General features: G+C 33.9%; 1 protein-coding gene across 3 annotated transcripts in view; it reads left to right on the plus strand.

Moving 5' to 3' along the window:
• The window catches only part of GABRA1 (gamma-aminobutyric acid type A receptor subunit alpha1), a 52,658-nt gene that overhangs the window by 5,092 nt on the left and 27,980 nt on the right, over positions 1 to 19,586 (plus strand). For all 3 annotated transcript variants that reach the window (XM_054489399.2, XM_054489400.2, XM_054489401.2), the window contains 2 exons: positions 1,861 to 1,973; positions 13,256 to 13,323. In XM_054489399.2, the coding sequence (XP_054345374.1) occupies positions 1,861 to 1,973; positions 13,256 to 13,323 (181 nt within the window). The remainder of the gene's footprint in view (positions 1 to 1,860; positions 1,974 to 13,255; positions 13,324 to 19,586) is intronic.

Below are 19,586 nucleotides of genomic sequence, written 5' to 3' on the forward strand. Positions count from 1 at the left end.
AGGGTGTAGATAAAGGTAATAAACACTCTATATTGTAAGAATTGTTTAAATAATTTAAGTTTATTTAGTCTTGTTATCCCATTTCATCTTTTGTTTCTTCTTATTGTATTGCTTTCTTTCTCAGAGTTCCCGATCAGGGCCTCCTCACAACTTAGGGTGTTCTAGCATTTCTTTTCCATTTTTATCAAGATGACCTTCCAGTATCCTTGAAAGATGCAGGGATGGCAGTTGATTTTGTGACAATGAGTTTTTATAAATAATTGCATTCATAAAACTATTTTTGCCTTACTGCTGTCATCTGCCAATGAGACATACTGGAAGTCACTTAGCTCGTTGAAAATTTGATTTAAAAAAACAGCAAGATGTTTAATTTTGCCAAAAGAGAGTAAGCCCTCAATCTGCATGGCATCAATGTTGAAATTAGGAGAATGAAAAATTGTTTCAAAGAGACACATTACATATATCCAATATTATGGATAGCCTTTAGTTTTAGTAACTTTATCAAATTAAAACTTTATCAGAATAATAGCCATTGCATTTTGCCGATACGAAATTAATCACCTGCAAAACAGTGTTTGTTTTTGAAATGATATTTTGATCATACATCTTGCTGCTGTCAAATAAGTGAATTCTGGTTTCAAATGTTACTATTTTTCTTATATTTATCAGTAACATCAACACACAGGAATGAAGCCCAAAGCATATTAAGTAGAAAATACGAAAGTGATATATTTGTGGCAGTTTCTAAGTTTACACCCTATATTCATTTTGCTTTTGTGCTCAAGGTCAGAACTATGATTGAAATATATCAGTAAATGTGATCCATCCTAAGATAGAAAACACTTCTCTCAAAGGATTTTGGAGTTGTCATGCTAATCATCACATAAAATATGATTCAAGGAGCATAGATAGCAATGTGATTGATGTAGGAAATACACAATTTTTGAACTGAGGTCGCTATGTGGTCGAAACACAAAGACTAATAATGGTAAGGGATACAAGCTACATCTCCAACTAGTAACGTTTAACTATAAATAATTATCCCAATATAGAGGAAGGAAAATAAAGTTTCAGACTAGAATTTGAAGAAAGCTAGGTTCTAGGTCAAGTTTTGCTCACAAATAGGTGTGCCTTCTTAAACAAAACACTAAAACTGTACTACAGCTTAGTCAACCACAAATTAAGATTATTGAACTTGATCTTTCTAAAAGTTCTTTTTACATCTAAGACTAGAAATAATAAAAATTAATTAGATGTTTGAACAGACAAATTTTAATCATTGGGTCATGAATCTTAAGAGGAATGGAAATTTGCACACTGACGTAAAAATATAATTGTCCTAAGAAATAAGTTTTACCTAAATCTCTTAAAAGAACAAGAAAATTCCACCAAAACACAGACCTATATGAAGTGAATGAAGGAAAGGATGTTGGTAGGTTAAAACTTAGGCTTTTGCTGCATGTTAAATAAAAAAGAAAATCAGTTGTTTTGGTAACTCTTTTTGATTTGGAAAGAACTTTCCTAGGTTTGTTTTCTTTTTTTTTTTCTTGTGCATTAGCATTCTTGCTTGCTCAGAGAAGACATGCATTGCAACGTGATATACATGATGAGAATTCAAAAAGTAAACAGACAGAAGTCATTTCTTACAATTTTCCTTTCACATTTAAAAAATGAAAATTAAATATATAATTAAATGCCCAGAGTTTAAAAACAACATTCTTTTTTACCTCGTGAAAAAATAATTTTCAAGTTAAGATTCAGTAGAAAGCAAAGTAGAAAAACTGAGAAAGGATTTATTTGGAAAGAGGTTTTAGTAGAAATGTGTAATTTAGCTATTGCTTCTCTTTATGTTTTTTTCAGCTATGGACAGCCATCATTACAAGATGAACTTAAAGACAATACCACTGTCTTCACCAGGATTTTGGACAGACTCCTAGATGGTTATGACAATCGCCTGAGACCAGGATTGGGAGGTAGGTTAAATTATTGTATTTTTGTTTTAGAGAGTAATATGAAATTTTTACTATCACAGCCTTAATTTACCTCTAAATGGTCTAATAATAAAAATGGTGACATGTAATTTAATGACGAATCTATTTTTAATAGATCACTCTATGTTAATTCAAGTTACTCTGTAGTTTCATTTCCATACGTAGTAAAAGGCAGACACAAACTTCTAATAATGACATGAAGCAGATGCAACATTTATGTGATAAGCACAGTACTTTCTGTGTAACGATTTTGTCAGATAGGTAAAAACTGGGATAGTATTCTATCTTCCAGCACAATGACTGCAGCTATCTCACCTGGTACTGCTATGTCTGCATTTAATTCCAACAGGGTATCTTTGATTCTATTGGTTCAAACATTTATTTTGGAATATTCTATATTGATCCACTATTATGTGTTAAATTGCCACCACCTCTAGGATAATAGGGGAATGAGATAGATGGTAGTGTTGTGGTTTAACTGTGCATTTGAACTTATACCCTAATTTTCTGTAATACAATTTTATTTTTCTTGGTATATCAATTACTCGGTTATATTGATACATTTCTGCTTAGGAAGAAGACAGCACTTAATAACATAATATATATAACAATAAGAGTAAATAGTTCTAGGAATTGCACACATTTGAATAACACTTGAATAAGATAATCAAACTATCTTATTTGGTTAAACAAAGACTAATGAAGCCAAATCAAAATATTGATCTCAGAGTAAAACAAGTGAAGCAACGAAATAAATTTTCATTCAAAGTCACACAGAAAACCAAGGTTAGAATCCATGATTCCCAACTATAGCTGGTACTGAACCTTTCCTAAAGCATTTGTAGTAGCTATTTAATAGCAATATTTAAATAGTGATTAAATGGCAATATTAAGAAAGCCACCTCTTCTTCATTTAGACAGCACAGATAAGCAAAGAATAAAAAGCTTACAAATTCAAACAATGATTTTTCAACTAAATGGTTACATGGATTTACAGTTACTTTTAAATAAATATTTTGCACAGTATAATGACGTGGATGTGTATTATGGGTCTATTTTGAAGCTGCCAAATGTCATTAGTGTCTCAGAGGTTTAAGGGAAACTGCCTTGGCAAAGACACAACCCAAATATAGGTCAAAGGTCTTACCAGGTGTCCTTTCTAATCAATTTCAAACATTCATTTTAGGACATACTATACAAATTTCCTCAGGTTTAGACTTCACCAAGTTTATATTGAAGTTTTTAGAAAAAATTCTTTAAGTCAAAATAGAGTGGTCACAAAATGGGGAGCCTAATTTTGTATATGATATGTTAAAATACTGCTTGTGTACATTTAAACATCTCAATTGGCTTCAAATTTTTTTTTATTTATAAAATTTGCAATAAATTACAAAACTAGCTAGATGAGGAGTGTATGAAAAGAAGAAATAGCCAGGCTAGTGATATAAATTTTACATAGCAAGACTTTTGAAAATACTGGTTGTAATGTATCTGATTACTTTACCTAATCTCCTCCCTACCCTATGATCTCATTCCCTAAAAAGTCAGCAGAATTTTACAACATATTTAAAAAATTTCCCTTCATCCTAGTTTAGAAATTCTATTTAATATTTTGACATGTAAATATGAGTATTATCTAACAGATTTGTGCATCATATTATTGTTCAGAGTACACGTAGCAAGCTGTGACTGTTCATTTCCTTTTAATTCATTTCCTTTAAATTGTATAGAATAACTCTTTAATAAATGTATACTTTAACCCATTCATCAAATAAATTTTAGGAGAAATTATTTTAACTAATCCTCATATGCACTCCTAGACTCTGGAGAGCCATAGACCTTGAAGATATAAAGATTCGACTGAGAGTACATTGAAAAGCTAATTTTCAATACTGGTGATACTGGTAGATTTGCTTACAGGAAGAACCACATTAATTCATACTGCCACACTGCTATTTTTGTAGAATCTACTTTTATCATCTAGTTAATCCCAGAAAATAACAAAAATAGATAAGTATTTAAGGAGCAGAAACAGTAGTTGTCCAAGTATAGACAAGCTATCTTCCTTTTAGTGAAATGAGCCTAATATGCTATAATAATTCCAGGACTTGAGAAAATTAACAGTGGATGTGCTTTTATCTTTACTAAAAATGGTTTTTCTGATATTTCTGATTCCTGGTAACAATGACTTTTGAGAGTATGACAGAAATTAAAACAAACAAAAAAGTAGCTCAAATATTTTCTCTATTTTTATTCTAAACATCCTATTGGAATTTAGTATACTTAAATGTTATGGATTTGAGATTTATGAAAAAACTTTGATACTGATTAAACTTTTTTTTAAATATTCTTTGTTTGGAATTTTTTTAATCCTTAAGGAATAAAATGGTACATGTTTATTACTTACATCTACAGAGTCATCAACATTTTAAAGTACCTTTTGAGAAGGTATCTGTCATTAGAGAACTATAGTTTAAAATACTAAGTATAGTTTTAAGGCATCTTAAAAAACATAACCAGACATAGACTTAGAGAAATGTGATAATACCATGATTGCTGGCTGCTATTAAGTTGACATTATCGTGGCTTTTTTTTTATTTTTGCAGGTTTGAAGTACTTAATTTTATTCATCTACCATGAATTTTTGGTACTTTAAGTATGACATGCATCCCAGTAGATCCCAATTGCAAAACAGACCCTCCCTTTTTATTTTTTATTTTTATAGAAGCCATTTGCCTCCAGATGAAAAGACTATGTAAAGGAAATACGTGAGATTATCATTAGCTTCTAAGGGAGTAAAAGTTTTCCCTTAGTAATTTTATGATCACAGCTAGGGTGATTTCCTCTTGCAACATAAAGGTGCCCACTGTCTTCTTTATTATGACAAAAGTCTTTTTTTTATATAAAAGTAACAACATTATGCAAAAAACAGAGATTTTTGCTTCTGAATGTCCTCAGGAAATAGAAAAATGTGATAAGCTGAGACTTGAGACTAATACAAGTCTCCTGTATTTGCAAATCCATCATGACCTGTTTTTTAGAAACACACACTGCATCAGAAGGTATAGCACTGTTCTTAGTTTATATGTACCTTGGGTTCAATAATTAGAACACAAAATATGTAACTTGGTTAATCTAGATGATAGGAATCGGTTTGCAAATATTGTAAAACTATTTTAAAAGACTGCCTTTTCAGGGATAAGAGCAATCATGCAGAACTGCAAATAAAAGGATCACTAATAAAGAGATATCTCTAGGAAGGGATTTTTAAAGGTAGGAGAGCTACAAAGGATTAGAATATGTGGAATTCTAAAAATTTAATATGGTCTATTTGGGATTGTAAAGAGAAAAATAAGATAGCTATGTTCATAATTTAAGTGCAATGTCAATGAAGACACTTTTAAATTCACTTGAGTTAAAATAATCAGTATCCAGAAAATACAAATAAAAAATATCAGTAATTACTGAATTCATTCTTGTCCATAACACTTTGTTTGGTAGCAAGTTGTGGGGGGCTACTACTTTCTTGCAACTAAAAGCTGAGCAATGTTTTTGAAAGAACTCTTACCTAAAGCATGGCCAGTGTAGAACAATAAAATAAGGAAAAAAGGATAAAAGTCAGAAAAAATGGGAAGATGTGAAAGAAAAAAGTTAAAAAAAAAGGAAAGCAAAAGAGGATAGAAAATAAAGAGAGAACAGAGGGGAGGGAGAGGAATTGAGGAAGCAAAGGAGAGCAACACAGAGGAAATTAAAAATGAGAGGAATTAATCTTATGAGCCTGGGGAGACTCAAGTGTCCCTTGATCAATTTATATGGCTCTTTTAGTTTTAAATCAGGATGAAATCAAAATTTTCCCAGGAAATTCATTTTCCCAAGTTTTCTCCTCTTTGCCCGTATTATAATAAACGAAGGAAGCCTGGATGTTCTCCAGCTTCCTAAAAAATTAAATAATGCTCCTGCTGTACTGCACCCATCTGCGTGAAATTTCAGTCACTTTCATATTGGCTTCCCTTGCACTTTGGGCATGGGACAAAAATAATCCATAAACAGAGATATGAAGCTGAATTTTGAAGGAAGATAATCAGGCTTTTATGGATACTTAATACCCTTCCAGTGCCATGTTTCTCCTCTCTTTTGCCCCACCATATATACAAGCTACACTTTATTTACAATAAGACAAAATCCCAGGTGAGCCACACTGATGTACAGTTTATCACTAAGAGGTGATGCCACCAAGCTAAGGATTTTTTCTTCTTCTGTACATATGCTCATTTTCAGACATCCAACTTACAAAAGACATATTATTCTATAAACACATTCATTTCACTTCTTGGAAAACAAATTAGGGCAGATACTTCTTTAACTAGAACACAAACATGATATAGCTGAAGGAATGAGGTCTTAAGTGAGTCACATATTGAATTTCAGAAGAAAGAACTTTTCATCCTCTCTCTCCCTGTTAATGGTAGTTCCTGGAAATATTGTTATAATATCTGAATCAGTCTTTAACTTAATATCAGTGTATAGTATCTTGGATGATAAATGCCTCTCAAAAGTTTTGTCCTCAAACTGCATAGATAAAGACAGCAAAGGAAATAGAGATGATTGTGTATTCCTAAAACGACAAACCCTGAGAGAAGAGTGGAGAGGCAGATGATAGAGAAGTAAGATTGTAGGTAGAGAATGGACTACCTTTATCCCTGCTACACATTTAACAGATACTTAGTTAACATTTTCTTTTTTCTGTAAATGTTCTAGATTTGGATTTGTTTGGTTTTGGGGGTTTTGTTTTGTTTTCATTTCTAGAGTTTCTTTGACAGCGTCAATTAGAAGAGTGTTAGTAACTGGAGCTGTTTCTGAATGTATTCTAACAGTAACATATTATTTTACAAATCATTTATGCCTCAAAGCAGACTTTCTCCTTACCATCATATTTTTTCCTGATCTTGTATTATTTATGCCAATATAAAACCTTTAAGACTAACCTTTAGCCTAATTGTTGCAAGAGATCTCAGCTTTAAGATGTAAGAATTCCCAACTCCTAATGCAAGGCAGCTGGGTTGGAAATTTCCTGCAGTTGGCAAGATGCTGTTGGCTTCTTAGGGAATTGGCTTGGGTCTTGGGTTCCATTTCTTTATGTAAAAGTAAGAAAAAATGGAAAACTAAGAGTGCTCCAAAAAGAACAAATTATTTTTTGTGCAACTTTGTAAAATTTAGGTCACTCGAGGATAAGGAAAGCAGCACAGTTTAATTCTTTGAAAATTCAACTTTGACCTGTCTTGGGATGATAAGATGTCTGATATTCATGTGATCTTTTATTTTCTTAATATCCCTTGTAACATTGAGATCAGAGAGAAACATTTTGTTTATGTTCAACTAATGTCAAAATACCTATTTTGTATTTATATTAAGAAAACAAAATTTCAAAAAATAGGACAAAATAATTTCTGTCACAACGTGATAGCATTAGATAAAATAATCTAAATTACTGACAATTTCCAAATAAAATTAAAAGATGGTTAGGTTTATCCAATCTCTTGTTGTTGTTTTTGCTGTGTTTACTTTACCAGAGAATAGCCTTTAGTATTATGTTTTGAAATTCTACTCTGGAATCCTTCCTTTTGAATTTGCTGTCATTTTCTCTGTGGCTTTTAATGCAAGGTATGGTGCAGATGCTCAGACTTTGGCAAAATGCAACACATTTCCACAGAAATACTGTACCTAGACATTTCATAATTCAACAAATTATAGAGAAAAGGTAGTTACCAAAACCCCAAGAAGAATTGTTAAAATGAACAGAGAATACCTTTTAACATTTACTGGCTGAGGTCTACCATCAGCTCATGAAGCCACATTGTCTAATGAATTTAACCGAGCTACCCAAAGGAATGTTCTAGCATGTTTAGAAAACTTGCTACTTTCATCTTTTCTGTGGTATATAAACCATCTACCTGATCAGTGCCAATATTTTCCTGAGATAAAATGAAACTACTGCGATGTTTGTCTTTCTGTGCCTGCATTATTTCACTCAGCATAATCACCTCCAGTTGCATCCATGTCACATGTTCTCACTTATTAGTGGAAATTAAAAATCAGAGAAATTAAACCCATGGAGATAGAGAGTAGAAGGATGGTTATCAGGCAGGGTAGGGTAATGGGGGGAGGGAGGTGGAGATGGTTAATGGGTAAAAAATAAAGTACAAAAAAGTAGGAAAAATGACGAAGACCTAGTATTTAATAGCACAAGAGGGTGACTATAATCAATAAGAATGTAACTGGACGTTTTAAAATAACTAAAAGTATAATTGGATTGGGTTTTCTAAATTTTATTATTATTATACTTTAAAATGCTTGAGGGGATGGATACGCTGTTTTCTATTATGTGATTATGGTACATTGCATGCTTGTATCAAAACATCTCATGTACCACATAGATATATACAACTATTAGGTATCCACAAAAAATTAAAAATGAAAACATTAACAAAAAAGTAACCACTGCAACTGTGTCCAGGTTATAAGATGCACAGTATTAGTAAACAGCCATTTTTTGTGCAGCTACTCTTGACCTTTTTATATAGTTTCAATTTCCCATGTTGATTCCAGATCCAATGTGGGATTTTAACAAAATGTTGTCTATAGATCATTGCTTTTTTTTTCTGGCAGAATCAGAATTCTGTACTTGGAAAATAATGTAGTGTTCCTGAGATGAGAATCTCATTTGCTATATGTCACAGAATGCCATTTTTTGGAAAACTTAAGAGAAAGCAAGGCCCTAAGTATTGGCATATTTCTGTAAGATTGTTAATAGTATTATTCTCGTATAACTAAAATGCTACCCTGTGAATGTGAAATAGGGTGCCTGAGAGTTATCACAGTTTGTATAATTTCGATCAAGACTTATACTGATTACACATTGCATGCTTGTATCCAAACGTCTCAGGTACTCCGTAAATGCATACACTTACTATGTTCTCACAACAATTAAAAATTATAAAAATTTAAAAAAGACTTCTACTGACCAAAAGAAACCCATTTCTCCAACAGCAAAATATACATTCTTTTCTAAAGATTAGCCCTCTGTCCATAGACTGCTCATATTACAACATATGGAGGTAATTTATCAGTGGAAATAAGATAAACAGCTCCTGCAATAATATCGAACTTTCTTTCTAGGACATGCTTGTATCATCTGAGTTCTTGGAATCCCAAAACACTGAAGAATCAGGGACTGGTCAAACTCCTTGAAACTTGGGTGTCTACCCCCATATCTAGACTTAGTAGCTGAATACAGCCAAAATTAAGTAGCTCTACATATCATCTAGGGGATAGTTTCCAGTTTTTCTGAGGCATTAATTGAATGGAGATGAAGGACAGGGGATAAAAATGTTTCTCCAATCAATCAGGTCAGCAGGGAGCTGGAACATTGCTTTATCCAGGAGTATACATTGATGTTTATGTAGGAGCCTGGGATATTTTCAGTTTCCAAACAGGACCATTTTAAAGTAGGGTTTTCAAATACATTTTATTATAATGACTAATATTAGTCCATTTAGTCTCCATGTGGTGCCTACCTCTATGAATCAATAGACACAAAGCAGTTTAAATAAGACAATAGACCGCCTTCATCAGTTATGAACCCATGGAACTGGGTCTAGTTGAATATTACTCTGAGTTCCTCAGCAGACAGCATTTCCAGGGAAAATATGGCCAATACCATATTAAATAAATGGTTGTGATAGCATTACTAACAAAATACCACCTGCAATTCTTTCTTATTCATTCCCTCCTCCATTTTTTTTATTACAGTCACTCTTGCATTTCACTATTCACACAGCATCAGCTATCTTCTTAGACTGCAAGTTACATCATTTCATTTCATTACCCAAAGGCTTCCTACTGCATCAAAATAAAGGTCAACTGCTAGCTGAAATGCACAAGGCTCTTCAGATATGGTCCCACCTACCTCTAGATTGTCATCTTGTGCCATGATCTTCAGCATCACCAGGATCCAGATATACTGCACTTTCTGTTTCTTAAACATAACACATTTAACACATTTATTTTCACCTCAGATCCTTTGCCTCCTTCTTTTTTTAATTTTTTTCCTCTCCTTAATGTATTTCCCTGGATCTTACTAAATTTTTCCCATCTTTAAAGTCTCATTTCAAGTTTCATCTCTTCAAATGACATTTTTTTCAGAGCATTTGTAATCTGAATTTAATTAGCAGAATGTGTATATATGTGTTTTTGCGTAACTCTGTAGGTACTTACATCTCTATCCATCCCCTAATCGACCTAAAATATGTTTTTCCTAAAATAAGTATGTGGTTTGCTACAGAGGAACAGAAGCATTTACAGTTTTACTCATCATTGTATTACTGTTACCTAGAAGAGTGCCTAAGTGGCACATGGAAAATGTTTAATAAACATTTAATACTAAATTAATGCACTCAATAGATGCCTCTCAAAGTGTTTTGGCACCAGAGTGTTATTTGAACATCACTCCAATGCTATGCAGTCATTTGAGCAGGTATTATTTCTTCATTCAAAATGTAAGAATAGAGATTCAGAGAGATTAAAGGATTGTACCTAAAATCACATAGCTTCTTCTCGAGAAAAATCAGAGTTTAAATCTGAGTGTTTAGATGCTTTATCTATTGTGCTTACTACTTATTTTACTACTCTGCTTTTCTCATTTTTGCCTCCAGTACTAATCTCATCTTTTCAAATTATCGCTTCAAAACATATGTTATTTCAAAACTTATCAGCAAGATATCAATATCGTAGAAAATTCCCAGGAAAAACAGATTAACTGTCGTCTGGGAGTTAGGGAATGTAATATAGTATTTGTATATATATATACACATATACAGTGTGTATATGTATAAGTGAGGATGTGGTTTGAGGAAAATGATTAAGTTTATACTTGAATAGAAAGTGGGTGTTAGACCATTCTTGAATTGCTATAAATAACTGAGACTGGGGTAATTTATAAAGAAAACAGGATTTATTGGCTCAGTATTCTGCAGGCTGTACAAGCATGACACTGGCATCTGCTTGGCTTTTGATGAGGGCCTCAGGAAGTTCCAATCATGGTGGAAGGTGAAAGGGGAGCAGATGTATCACATGGCAAAAGCAGAAGTGAGAGAGAGAGCCACGCACTTTGAAATGACTAGATCTCATGTGAACTCGGAGATAGAGAGCTCAATTATCACCAAGGAGATGGCCCAAGCCATTCATGGGGATCCACCCCCAAAATCCAAACACTTCCCACCAGGCCCCATCTCCAAAATTGGGGATTAAAGGTCCACAGGATATTTGGGCAGGGACAAATATCCAAACCATATGAGTGGATTTATGTGGATGGTGGCATTCCAGGAAAGGAAATTTTACTTGTTTTCATATCTTTCTGAGTTTTTTAAACTTATATTTTGAAGTTTTTTTTCTAACAACACAATGTATTATATTGTTATATACGCCTCAAGCGTACCCTACAGCTTTTGAAATATCTTAGAGTAGCAGTCCCAAATAATTTGGGGAAACATGGGTAAACAAGGTTGACCATATTTATTTGAGACATGATTTCTCAGAGACATTAGGATGTTAATGTTTTCAACAGTGTTAGATAATTATAAGAGTTTTCCAGCCACATAAACTTCCCCCCTCGCTGCCCCGCCACTGGACACTTGCCAAGAGCTGATGACAAATCAAATGAAAGAATTTCTTGGGTATGTGGCAAAGGAGATATATTAGAGGGGAACGTATGAGGAGGGGTTTATTTTCATTGTCATAAGCTATGTTCTCATTTTGAACTTTTAAAAGGGTAAACTGCAGGTAATTCCTACATCAAGGGGCTCATTTAAGCAGTTTGAAGTCAATTAATTTTTTTGTGCAAAAAATATTGTATTGTTATTGAAGGGAACATCTCTGATTCAAAATTATTTCTTTAGCTGACTTACACATTATGTGTAGGGTATAACATGACCTTCTAGGGATACATTTATACTGACAGTCTTAACTCTTCACAAGTAAATTGCTAAGGGAAAAGGGCCAGCTCTTGATTTCTAAAGGAAATCATCATTTTATAAATTCAAGGGAATTTATAAAAGATGAATCACCTTTTTTATGTTATATGCCAGAGATACAAATACCCTGGCATATAAATATTTGTACATGGCTAGAAAGACCCTCCAGTTGTTTATGCTACTCTTGGAAAATATATAGTATACTTCAGCAAGCCTTATTAACTCTTTAAGGACTGCAGAGTACATTTTATAAATGTTTGTTTTCTTGCACTAAATCATAACTGAGTTATCCAAATTATTCCCCAGGAAAAGTATAAATTAAAAAATTTTAAAAAGTAAATAAAATAAAATAAAAATAAATTTAAAAAAATAAAAAAGTAAACGAACTGTTAAAGATACTGGACTGCATTTTTCAGAGCTAAAGATGAAAATTATAAAGTCATGTTTTTCGTTTTCACCCCTCAACAAATTGTTCCTTTTCTGAAAGCATTGTTTTTCTATTTCTTGGAGAATGGCAGTATTTCTCTGGAAATGTCTGTGTTGAGTTGTCATAGCACTATAATTAATATGCTTTATTGGTTGATATATGTGGCATCAGAGAATAATATAATAAAATCACATGGAATGTGAAACAGAATATATAAAGTGAACTTTTTCTGTGCCATAATATTTTCTTCTCATCCTGAAAATTGAAGAGACTTATATATGATGTCATATTTTCCCCAGGGAATAATTGGATAACTCAGTTATGATTTAGTTCAAGAAAGCAAACATTTATAAAACATACTCTTGAGTCCTTAAAGAGTTAATAATGCTTGCTAAAGTACACTATATATTTCCCAAGAGGAGCCTAAATACCTGGAGGACCTGTCTAGCCATGTAAAAATACTTAAGCTTAAGCTATACCAACATGCTAATGTATTTTCATTACAATGTGAAGCAGTTTAGTAACATTTAGGCAAGTATGTCCACTCTTGAAGAATTCATTAGGCAGCAGCTGAGTTTTCCATAAAGTCTGCCTCCCAAAGTGGCATATTTAGGCTTCATTCTCCATAGAAAATATTAACTGTGAAATTTTATGTGTAAGCAGTAAATTATCAGGACTACACAGTGGACCAATTTTAGAAATAGCTAATCAAAGCCAATCAATTTCTCATTTGGGTGTGAGTATGTGGTGGTGAGATCTAATAAGGACGGTTGATAGACACTCACTCGCCCAATTTCCTGCTTCAACAGAGCGTGTAACCGAAGTGAAGACTGATATCTTCGTCACCAGTTTCGGACCCGTTTCAGACCATGATATGGTAAGTGGACACTTTATTTTTGGTTTTCTTGGAGAATTTTTAAAATTTAACTTTTCAAAGAAAAATATAAACTAAGTTTTTAGGGAGCAACCTGAAAAGTCTTGGCTATACTTTTGTGTCTTTCTGTGTGTAATATGTAATATGTAATATAATATTTATACAATAGAAAAATACTCATTTGCATTCCAGATCAGACCTATTTCCATGATTTTCAACCACTGCAGTCATCTTTTTTTAAAAAAAAAATATCTAAAATGGTTGGTTTGCCTTGGTTAATACCCTGCAAGCCATACAGTATGAGTTACGTTTCATTTTAGTTAGCAGGCCATGTTGATTCAAGGATGCTGTTTTCAGGTAACTGGAACTGTTATAGAATGGCCGTAAACCTTATGATTTCTAAATTATTTTTGGTTACTAAAAACTAAAAGGAAATGAGTGTAAAACTTGGCCAGAATTCGACAAAAATACTTAAAATACACCACTAGGAAACATTCTGCTTCATTGCAAAAAGCATTCATTAAATTATTATCCAGAATGGAAATACAATGAATCTATACCTGCTCTTTTTTTCCAATCCAAATAAATTAACATGAATTTCTCTTCTGTCTGATGGGAGTTACAGAGCTCTACAGAAATTATATAATATTCCTGAACTAATAACAGCCAAGGTTCTATATAAGCAAAACATCATAAAGTGGTCATGGAAACATACCATTATGAATATTTCAAAGATACATTAATTGAATACTATTTTTGAAATGCCTCATGTTAGCACCAGCTTACTGTAAAATATTTTGATTTCAAAATAGCTCACAGAGGGTAACAATAAAACTTACAGAAAATATGAATGGCAGAGTAAAACCCTGACAAGTTCTGAGGTAAAACAAACAAACAAGCAAACAAAACTATATTTAATCTGGTGTTTTCACAATTGTATTTGCCCAAGACCTTTTTTGTCATTTGACCCCTGTTTATATTCTGTAGAACTAATATTCTGTGAAGTGAACATTGGGAAATTCTGGCCCAGAGGATAATCAGATATTTTAGATTTTAAAACAAGCTTTGAAATATGCCAACTGGACAAAGAAAAATACGTGGAGTATATAAGAGGTAACAGAGTGGCAACTAAGAATGCAGATTTCTGAACCAGATTGCCTGGTTTATAATGTCAGCTACTTCACATAGAAGGGTATATCCTTAGGGAAGTTACTTAATATCTCTCCGGATCAGTTTCTTCATGTATAAGGTGGGATTAATAATGCCACTTAACAAACTTTAGCCATTACTAATATGCAAGAAATATAATATGAAAGTCAATCATACTTGTGAATTTATGCATCTTACAATTTATTTTGTAATTATGGTCAGTCTGTAGACCACTTTATTGAAATAACATGTGATACAATGTATTTTACTAAATTGACAACTCTCTGAGGACCCATGATTCTCTCATGTTGGAACTCAGTCTTCCCACACTATTCTCTCATGATACTTTTATAATTAAGAATGCTTATTATGTCCCAGTCATGTTTAAGGTCAAATACAAACTGTTCTGCCTGTATTCCCATAAATGATTTTGCCACTCTCTGTCACTTGTTCCCAATATTAACTATTTGTTTTAGTCCTGCTTTCTGAGAGGCAGTACAGTTTGGGGGCTAGCAGGGCTGGCTCTGGGATTCAAGCTGGTTGAATTCAAATCTCACCATCAGCAGCAGCATGACCTTGAACAAATTGCTTAAGCTTCTAAGTCTCAAAGTCTTTCAAATGTATATATTACTATAGTTGCCTATTCCTGCAACATTTTTATAAGTTTTAAATGAGATGTGCAAATAAAGTGTCTATCAATGGTGCTCAATAAATGATAGCTATTATTATTTTTACCTTGAGCCATGCAGTAAGTAAACTTATCATGCCATGCAGACCTCATGGAAATTTCTTCTTCTCTTTACCCATCTAAATCAAATACTTCTGCAGAGGCCCAAATCAAGACCCAAATGCTTGATGAAATCATTTTTATTAGTCCAATAACAAATTGACTTTCCGTTTTTGTATTCTAATCACATGTATTGACCATAAAATATCTTTTAGCTTTTGGCCACATATATAGCACTGCTTTGTAAACTTATTTCTCTTATTTATAAATAAATATCTTATTTTCTTAAATTGTTGCCAAACATGTAAAGACACATGTGTTTCACATCTTTCACAGTATTAGTTCATTGTTATTTTAGAGTAAATGTTAAATCACTCTTTTCTTGGTGATAGGTTTAGGAGCCTATAATATTAAAATAAATGAGGTCTTGAGGGACCTAATAAGTTATACCCTCTTTCCTATCTGTGTTCTGAAACTTTGAGATATAAGACAATAGAGTAGAAGGCATGGGGAATTAAAATGTCATATATATTACTAATAATGATGATATTACAGAATGTGACTTATATCTGTAGACAAGTAGATTTGCAGAGATTAGGCACCAGAATCAACCAGATTAACCCACCCAGTCATAGGCAGTGTTGACTTTCCTTTGCTGGGCTGTACATTATGCATGTAAAACCTCCAGCATGGAAGAGCACAGGAGAATTTTTCACTCTTATAGGCAGCCAGCAGCCAAATGGAAAAGACAAGAGAAAAGGACTGAAAGAGGTAAAACTGATGTCTTTTTCCAAATTAACGTATCAGATTATATCCCCTTCCTTCCTTCTTTTTTCCCCAGTAGAAGAGTGTGAGGGAATTGGGAGCATGCAGAAGTTTCCTTTTTCTCATTGATGAAAACATCAAGAGCGGGCATGCAACATTCAAAACATCACATACTGACGGCAATACTCATCTTACTACTTATAATAATGTAAAATTTGCTTAATGGCCATTCTATCTCAGTCTCTGTCACCTGGCATGGTGCATCACAGAGTCAATATCCAATAGGAGTTGTTAAAGGACAAAGCCCAAATGAAGCCACAGGCGATCAAAAGCTTTTCTCTTTTCTTAAAAAATAGGTGGCATGCCTTTGAGTTATTGCTTCAGATTAATTGTGATTTCATAAACCAATGCTGGAGTTTTTAAATCTTAGAAGAGGCTTTTTGATACACCTTCAAACCTGTGATTATAATCTACATTTTATATATTACATTTGGTCAAATATCAGGAATAAGGAACAGCGTGTCCAACCAACAGTATTCCCTATTGCCTAAAACCTCTCAACAAGACAATGTTTCAATTGCTCTGTCAAAGAATCAAATTAACCATAGGTCTGCCACTGGTTTGCTAGTAGCTGGTAGAAATTGTACCTGACCACCTTGCTTTAGAAGATTAATCATTTAAATTACATTATAGGAGAATTGTGTACAAGAAGAAGCACCATGATTTAGAAGCAGTCAAAATTAGAAGGCAGAAAGACAAAGCTATTTTTCAAAATGGAAGAATTTTGTAGCTTTTAAAGTGAGAACTAATAAATTAATCTATATTAATAACATAACAAGATTTAATGCTATTGAATGCTTACAACACATTAGGCACCATGCTAAATGCTTTCTAGATATTTCATCTAATCCTCGTGCAAACCTTTTAGCTAAGTATTATTGTCTACATTTCCTGGAGAAGGAAAGTGACCTGCTAGCTAAGTGTAGCAACTTGAACCCAGGTTATTTAGCCCTAGAGACTCCATAGCCCCCAAGGCATCTGACTTCATCTGGAATAGCAAACAAAATTAGGACAACTCTCTAACTTTATTTTAAAAACCATTAATTGGCAATCAAACAGAACATTCCCAGGGCACTAGGTTCTGACAGAAATATCCAGGCAGTACAATCACAGAGCCTTGTTTTCCATAGTGCTTAAAATGTATTAAGTCAAAGTACACACAGATGGTAATAAATGGCACAGGCAGGAACACTTCAATACAATATTTATTTAGGAACATAGCGGATGTTTTGGCCCAGATCTTCAGACTAAGACTCACATTCTCCAGGGACCTACACTATTGAACAGAGCAACTCAGACTTTTCACTTGAGTGGTGGGGGCTGGAGCCTGGAAACTTGAGCAAATTATTTAGGAGAGCTTTACCTTTGTCCAGCCTCTCTTCCAAGGATTCCCCTCTTTTGCATTTTGTTTTTAGTTAACTTGGTTTCGGCCACCTTCTTACTTTCCTTAGATTTCCTTTCCTACAATCCTTCTAAAGAGAAACACATTTTCATGACCAGCTACATAAAAACCTAATATAAATTTGTGTTGACAAAATAATAAAATGGGAGACAGATAATAATTTCTAACTTTTACTAACAGCTTCCTATGTTCTAGGCACTCTTAAAAGATGTTCTCACAAGTATCAACTCACTTCTCAAGATTGCAGGGTGAATTATCCCACTTTATAGATTAAGAAACTGGGGACTTAGCAAGAGTAAAATAATTACCTAAGGCCACTCAGCAGGTAGGTTCAGAACTTACATCCATAGTCATTATGCTATAGTTCTGCTGCTCGCCTCTCTCTTTTTCTAGCTTCCTTAAGAAGGGGCTTTGGCCAGGCACAGTGGCTCATGCCTATAATCCCAGCACTTTGGGAGGCCGAGGTGGGCGGATCACCTGAGGTCAGGAGTTCGAGACCAGCCTGACCAACATGGCGAAACCCCATCTCTACTAAAAATACAAAATTAGCCAGGCCTGGTGGCGCATGCCTGTAAATCCCAGCTACTCGGGAGGCTGAGGCTGAGCCAGGAGAATAGCTTGACTCAGGATGTGGAGGTTGCAGTGAGCTATGACCACGTCATTGCAGTCCAGCCTGGGCAATAAAGTGGGAAACTCCTTCAGAAAAAAAAAAAAAAAAAAAGGGAGAAAGAAAAAAAGAAAGAAAGAGAAAGAAAGAAAGAAAGAAGGAAGAAAGAAAGAAAGAAAGAGAAAGAAAGAAAGAAAGAGAGAGAAAGAAAGAAAGAAAGAGAAAGAAAGAAAGAAGAAAGAAGAAAAAAAAAGAAAAAGAGGGGACTCTGGCCAATCTTCATCCAGAAGTCCACTCTTGGTCTAATGAACTGTGCCCATGGGGGCAAGGTCATCTTATAGAACTAGCTTTTGGGAACTACCTGCTGCTACCACTACAATCACACAGGGAGAGTTCTCAGAAATGGGAGACCAAATATTTACACCGTTGGTTAGGCAGAAACTAATTTTCATCAACTGCTTTTGTTTCATTTTGTATTTCAACTTCTAACAGTGCAGAAAATGGAAATGAAGATTACCCAGCGAGTGTTGCTCTGTGTGTGTGTGTGTGTGTGTGTGTGTGTGTGTGTGTGTGTGACTGGTACAGTATTTGAAGGAAGAATGTCCTAAATGAATTTGGGGATTCCATTGTCTGTCATTAGCACAAATAAAGCTGGTGACAAAAATAATAAACATGAACATCAGGATTTTGGCAAGTTTTGACATAATTTTTTGAAATTATTGTCTTTGGGATACATCTTGTCAAAGATTTGGTAATACATCTAGTTTAAGTTTAGTTTATATTTAACATTTATTTTATTTTCATAAAACCTCTTTGGAGCAAGCAAATAAAATGAACCAAAGGCTAGATTCATGGGAACGTGGTCACCTTCGGCATCCTTGGAACTTTGATTTGCAGGTGGCCATTCATTCCTTCTACTGTTGACCAATCTAAAGTCATTCAGTTGGATAGAAACTAGAGCTTATGTGGCTAAGTCCTGAGTAATAGAAAATTTCGTCATATATTATATCCCTACCTCACAAGCTTGTCTGTCATCCAGAGAGGAAAACCTGCACATCCTGAGGTAGATCTATCCGCCCAGTTTTCCTGACAGGCATTGGCACATTGTATCACTTTCTGATATCATCCACAGTCTCCCTTCCCATGGAAAATACTATTCTATGCCCTTCGTACACCTTCATGAGTTTTTCTTGCAGTGCCCAAGCCTAAACAGTCTCTCCTTTGCTGAATTTACTAGGTGCTTAAGAGATGTTTGTTAGTGAGTAAATTCCCTTCATGTATTTATCACAGTGCCTTTCATCTGACACTTCCAGACACAAAATCCTAACCAAGAAACAAGGTAACTTGTCTTGTCTACAAAGACAGTCTGGCACCAGATTACACTTCCTTGTTTCTATCTCAGTAAGCAATTAGTACTATATCTGGTGCATTATAATACATTTAATAATAATTGTTAGTTACTTGATCAGTAAGGGCTCAGTAATGCCAAACATGTGCCAGAGAACACACCTTCATTCAACTTTCACCCAGTATTGCTTAAGCCCTTGGAAGAAGAC

The sequence above is a fragment of the Pongo pygmaeus genome, chromosome 4 (genome assembly GCF_028885625.2).
Source record: "Pongo pygmaeus isolate AG05252 chromosome 4, NHGRI_mPonPyg2-v2.0_pri, whole genome shotgun sequence".
Classification (NCBI taxonomy): Eukaryota; Metazoa; Chordata; class Mammalia; order Primates; family Hominidae; genus Pongo; species Pongo pygmaeus.